Source organism: Bidens hawaiensis, unplaced genomic scaffold (genome assembly GCF_021521415.1).
Source record: "Bidens hawaiensis isolate Kalapana, Puna unplaced genomic scaffold, B.hawaiensis_p1.1 tig00049924_1, whole genome shotgun sequence".
Lineage (NCBI taxonomy): Eukaryota > Viridiplantae > Streptophyta > Magnoliopsida > Asterales > Asteraceae > Bidens > Bidens hawaiensis.
In genome coordinates, this window is record NW_027506132.1 from 44,101 (window position 1) to 49,688 (window position 5,588).

The 5,588-nt window shown below is 42.2% G+C and overlaps 1 protein-coding gene across 1 annotated transcript; it reads left to right on the forward strand.

Moving 5' to 3' along the window:
* Nucleotides 1-417: 417 nt before the first annotated feature.
* LOC143616825 (serine/threonine-protein kinase SAPK10) lies at nucleotides 418-2,590 on the forward strand. The gene is made up of 7 exons (XM_077089544.1): nucleotides 418-702; nucleotides 1,675-1,749; nucleotides 1,846-1,947; nucleotides 2,036-2,089; nucleotides 2,180-2,272; nucleotides 2,351-2,443; nucleotides 2,522-2,590. The coding sequence occupies exons 1-6, from the start codon at nucleotides 526-528 to the stop codon at nucleotides 2,369-2,371; spliced, it is 522 nt and encodes a 173-aa protein (XP_076945659.1). The 5' UTR covers nucleotides 418-525; the 3' UTR covers nucleotides 2,372-2,443; nucleotides 2,522-2,590.
* The last annotated feature ends 2,998 nt before the right edge of the window (nucleotides 2,591-5,588 follow it).

Genomic DNA, 5,588 nt, shown 5'->3' on the forward strand with positions numbered 1-5,588 from the left:
GAAAATAAAAATCATATAAGATTGAAAGATCAAGGATCATAGTTGTAACTATTTTTAAAATTTGCAAAAGTTAAGGAAAGTGAAATTAGTAATTTTCTTGGATGATAGTCTTTAAAACAGACAAAACTCATGTCTGTGAACCATTGAAACATATCACACGTGAAAGGGCAAATCCGTTTCCCGGGAAAAAGCCGTTCTTTCTGTTTACCAACGTCACACCACTCCACCGCCACCGCCATCTAACTAACTGATGATAATAATATTATTAAACCCTAATACAAATCCATTTGTGGTTGAGCCACGGGATGTCATCTTTCTTCTGTCTTCCATCTCCATCTCACTTTACCAATATCCTTGTGAGTGATCCTTCTGTTGCCACGTCCTTGTTCATATCTCAACCGTTTTCATAATAATAATATCTTCATGATCACATGCTGTTAATAATCAACTACTTGCTTCTGCTTCACTGAATACTTTCTGCTATTATAAGGTTTATATATATATATATACATAAAAATCAAATATATGGATCGATCGGCGCTCACGATTGGTCCAGGTATGGATCTGCCCATTATGCACGACAGCGATCGCTACGAGCTCGTCAAGGATATCGGTTCCGGTAACTTCGGAGTCGCCAGGTTGATGAGGGATAAGCAGACCAACGAGCTTGTTGCCGTTAAGTATATTGAGAGAGGTGACAAGGTTAGTTAGTTACTGTTTAACTTCAATTGCTTATTGTATAACCCTAATTAGCGGATGTTATCATTTTATTTTAGGTTGTTATGGATTTTTGTTTCGCTATATATGTGATATTTATCGTGTACCTAAACAAGTCGGGTAATTTTGTTTCTAAACAGGTTCGTATTTGGAAAAAAATTTGTTATGATAGCCCTTGAATTGGAGATGGAAATTGATGTCCTAATTAGAAAGGGGGTTAAGTTGTAATAGTCAGGGTGTTCATGTGGTCACTTTGAAAGTGATTAGGTTTTTTTAATTTAATTTTTGAAGGTTTTTTTAAGTAAGGTTATTATGAAACATTTAAGGCACATACAAAAAACTAGGGTTTTTAGGTTAATCGGTTTTTGGTTCAGTTAATAACCAAAACCAAATTTGGGTTTAATTTTTTACTTAGAAATACATGAAATGAAGATATAAATACATAAAATGGTGGTATAAAACATGAAATTGAGGTATAAAAGCTACGATATATGAAAATATGAATTGTTCGATTCAGTTAACCAGTAGTCACTTTTTGGTTAATTTCGATTTGGTTTCGTCGGTTTTTGGTTCGGCTATTACTCACCCCACAAACAAAAGTCTTGATGATTGGTTTGAAGTAGCATCAAAACACCATAAGCTGCTATTAATTCAGCTGAAAAGAAGTCAATAACAGGACAGTAACTTCATCTTGTTGATGTGATGGATTCACTGTTTACAAGTTCTAGTGAAATTGATTGTTTCAACATTCATCCTGGCTAAAAAGAGACCCAATTTAAGGTTATCAAAATCCCATCTTGTTTAGAATTAACTACTGTGGTATGACATTTTGCATGCTTGATTGTTGTTAAGGGAGTACTGGTAACAGGGGTGACAAGTGATGACATGAATATTGGTTAAGCGATCCGATATTATGATAAATTTGCGCTAAACTGTATATATACATGAATCCAACAGATAGATGAAAATGTGCAAAGGGAAATCATCAACCACAGATCACTAAGACACCCCAACATCGTCAGATTCAAAGAGGTTCTTTCTTAAAACTTTTTTTCAAAACACCTTCAAAAGGTTAAAATAGTAATTTTTCAAAACAATCATATTTAATATTTTCAAATGGATATCTAGGTCCTTTTAACACCAACACATATGACCATTGTAATGGAATATGCATCTGGAGGCGAACTATTTGAGCGGATATGCAATGCTGGCCGTTTTCCAGAAGATGAAGTTTGTACATAACACATAATATGCGTTGTTGTCTTTTTTGTTGTTTGTATCAAAATTTTAAAAACATCAATGATGTGTTGTGTTGCAGGCGCATTTCTTTTTCCAGCAACTCGTATCAGGAGTGGGTTACTGTCACAATATGGTATTTAACTAAGACTGTCTTCACACACATGTATTGATGATCTTTTTATCAAAAGTGCATAATGCAAAACATGGTTTTTGTACCATGTAGCAAGTATGCCATCGGGACTTGAAACTGGAAAACACACTTCTAGATGGCAGCCAATCTCCAAGGCTCAAGATTTGTGATTTCGGATATTCGAAGGTACTTCTTATCATATCATTCTTTTGTTCATCAATCTTTAGTTCTAACCCTTGTATTTCTTTGTGTTTTTGTATTCAGTCCTCTGTTCTGCATTCATAACCAAAATCAACGGTTGGAACGCCTGCATATATTGCTCCAGAAGTCTTACTTAAGAAAGAATATGATGGCAAGGTAAATCTATCAACAATTATTAAAAAAATGATTTTCATTTGTGACTACTTTATGATGCAAATAATATTATGAATTCAGATGGCAGACGTGTGGTCGTGTGGTGTAACGTTATACGTGATGCTAGTGGGAGCATACCCGTTTGAAGACTGAAGAAACACTAAGTGACCCTGTACAGATTATAGATAATCTGGGGGTTAAGTAATGTTTCCCACGGATGAGGTCTAGCTGAGAAGGCTGTTCTTCAGGAGACCTGCAAAACAAACACCGTAAGCTCGTCACTGAGAAGGGGGGGGGGTTCCTCCTTGTGACCACCCTCCGGCGTGAGAATCAGACTAGGTTGCTCTGAATATAAGGGTATATTAAGAGATTGCTAGATAACTGGATAGCAGATGATCTTACCATTCCAAGATATTGGAGTATTTATAGCCGAAGGTAGGTTTCCTAGAAGGTACAGCCGGCTGAATAGTATTCCTGTTCAACCAACAGTGGACTACGCACAGGCCATACTGGTTGGTGGGTAGGTTACGGCCAACAGTAACAAAGTCGGCTGCACTATTCCACCAACTGTAGATTATGCACGTCCCACTTACTGTGGATTGTACGCAGGCCATGCTGGTTGGTGAATAGGTTACGGCCAACAGTAACACTATTCCACCAACTGTAGGCCGCGCATGCTCCTCAGTAAGGGTTGGTGAGTAGGCAGCGGCTAATAGTGACAAACAGTACTAGAGGGTGCTCCTCCTCGCCCTGTTGTCGATGAGCTGTCACCCTGTGATTGGCTCATGGGCTGTTCTGGTCAGATCGTCTGTCCTATCCATACCTTGGTAGGTATGGTACAAAAGATCTTTCAGAATCAGACTGGCTCATTTAGGCGGGATTGTTCCCGCCTTGCTCATTCCTTCATGTGACTACTGAAGTAGCTAGTGTCTTGTGCGTGTAGCCCTGCTGTCTGCGGGTAGCCTTCCCTGATGGCTTGTATCCGCAACTGCGGGAACAGGCGGGGTACTTCACCATTGGGAGGCTTTCCCTGCGTGTTCAGCTTGTGTACTGCGCGTAAGATCCTATGAGCATGGTGGGTCCTGCGGGAGCAGATGGCCTTTGCGCAGACGTCCCTGTTCAAGGTGAGTCTTGCGGGACCAACTGGTCTCTGCTGGGACCTACCTCTTCAAGTCCCCCCAGTCCAATGTTCTTCTCCTGAATGTTTAATAAAGTGAGGTGAACTTTTGGACTTTAAGCAAGGGGTTTTGAAAAGGGTTTCTAGTTTTAAGGTTCTCCGCGGGGATTCTTCCCGCGGGTTTCCTAATGTCACTTGCAAAAATTCCCGATTTTTTTGCTTGATCTTTGGGCATGATGCGGGTAGGTATGTAACCTTCTCGCAAGTCAGGAGCGTTGAGTCTCACTTGTGTGGATTCTCCTTGAGGTTTTAGTGGTTTTGAACATAGTGATCAATTATGTTTAAACCACCAATTCCATCCTGGAGCCTCAAACAATGTATTTCTCGACGTTCCCGCTATGCGGGGATATTATTTCCGTTTCCACAAGCATTGCCCAGAAGATCCTTCCTGGTTTCAATTCCCTGCCGGGCGCTAGGTATGTGAAGGGTTTTGCCTTAACACTGTACCCGCGCTCGTCTTACGGTTACTTTACTTTCAAGGTACTCCTGGCGTCAATTCCCTGCGGGTGCTAGGTACGTGAAGGGTTTTGCCTTAACACTGTATCCGCACCCGTCTTATAGTTACTTTGTTGCCGGGGTATTCTTGGCTTCAATTCCCTGCGGGTGCTAGGTATGTGGAAGGTTTTGCCTTAACACTATACCCGCATCCGTCTTATGGTTACTTGGTTGCCAAGGTAAGGGGTATTTTCCCGCTTACTTTTGAATCTTTTTGAATTTTGAATTTTGAAATTCGAAAGGTTGGTGAGGATAAGAACAGTCCAAACATCTGAAACGTCGTGTGACGGTTTCTTCTGACTGTGTCAGGACGTGCGGGAAGTTATGGTGACGTGACAGAACATGGTCATTCCAGTCGTTTTTTCAGGCGCGTGGGCATGATTTTTCGGGCGCGTGGCCGCGAAATTACTGGCACACGTCCTTTCAACAGCTGTTGCCAGCTTGCTTTTTGCCACGTGTCATAGTTTCATTGCACCTTTGATTTCTCTCTCCTCCGCATTAAATTCACCGCATTAATTGCGATTACTATATAAAGGGGGAGAGGGTTATTTGCAATTCACACTTTTCACTCTTCTTCTTCTTCTTAGTGATTTCCGGCAAATACTCCCCTTTTTCAGGCAAGCATTTTCCCGAAATCACTCTTCTTTCTGCAAAAATGTCCTCTCGTGATGCTGAAGCTGTAGCTGACGACAGGGGTACTGCTGGTGAGTGCCAGTGTGCTCTGCCCGGCGATCAGTACCGGTATGTTGTCAGGAAGTTCATGCTCGATCATCTCGAGCCTGAGTTTCCTGAATCCCACCAGACCGTGTACGATGCCCCCCGTGGCAAGATCGGGGTTATGCTGCATTTTTTGTCTATGGGAATCTTAGATTCCCATTGACAAAATTTGTTTACCGTGTCCTTGAGAGGCACGGTGTCCATTTGACCGAGCTGCACCCCATGGCGATCGCCAAGATTCGCCATTTTGAGTGGGTGTGTCGGATTTTGGGCATCGAGCCCCATGTGGACCACCTGATGACCTTCTATACCTGGAGGTGCATCCAAGGGTGGTACACCCTGACGACCCGTATTAAGGGTCTGAAGATTTGCGACACCGAGCGCAGTCTTCGCGCGTGGAAGCAGGAATTCTTCTACATTTCTGCCCGCGCCATCCCCCTTGCCATGAAGTTTAAAAATGGCCAAGCGATACCGAGCCTTCACGCACCCAACTACCAGGAGGCGGAATGGTTTTCGAAGATATCCCGGATCCAATCTCCGGTTTACCGGTTTGCGGAGTCCGGGATGGTCATGTTAGGGATGAGCCGGGTGTGGAAAGATGCGTCTCTGGTTCCCATCCTCCTCGAATACGGTTTGAACTCTATTCCCTATGGTATGTCTTGTTTTTCTTTTTTGATACAAGTTTGTCTTCTAACTGTTTCTTTTCTTTCAGAGGGAAATGATTTGGAGTCGCTTCTGTTTCCGCGGGAAGCCGACGGT

Coding starts and splice junctions, on each gene's coding strand:
- LOC143616825 (XM_077089544.1), top strand. CDS start 526: ATGGATCGATCGGCGCTCACGATTGGTCCAGGTATGGATCTGCCCATT. Junction 1,948..2,035: donor GCCGTTTTCCAGAAGATGAA/GTTTGTACATAA, acceptor GTTGTGTTGCAG/GCGCATTTCTTTTTCCAGCA. Junction 2,090..2,179: donor TGGGTTACTGTCACAATATG/GTATTTAACTAA, acceptor TGTACCATGTAG/CAAGTATGCCATCGGGACTT.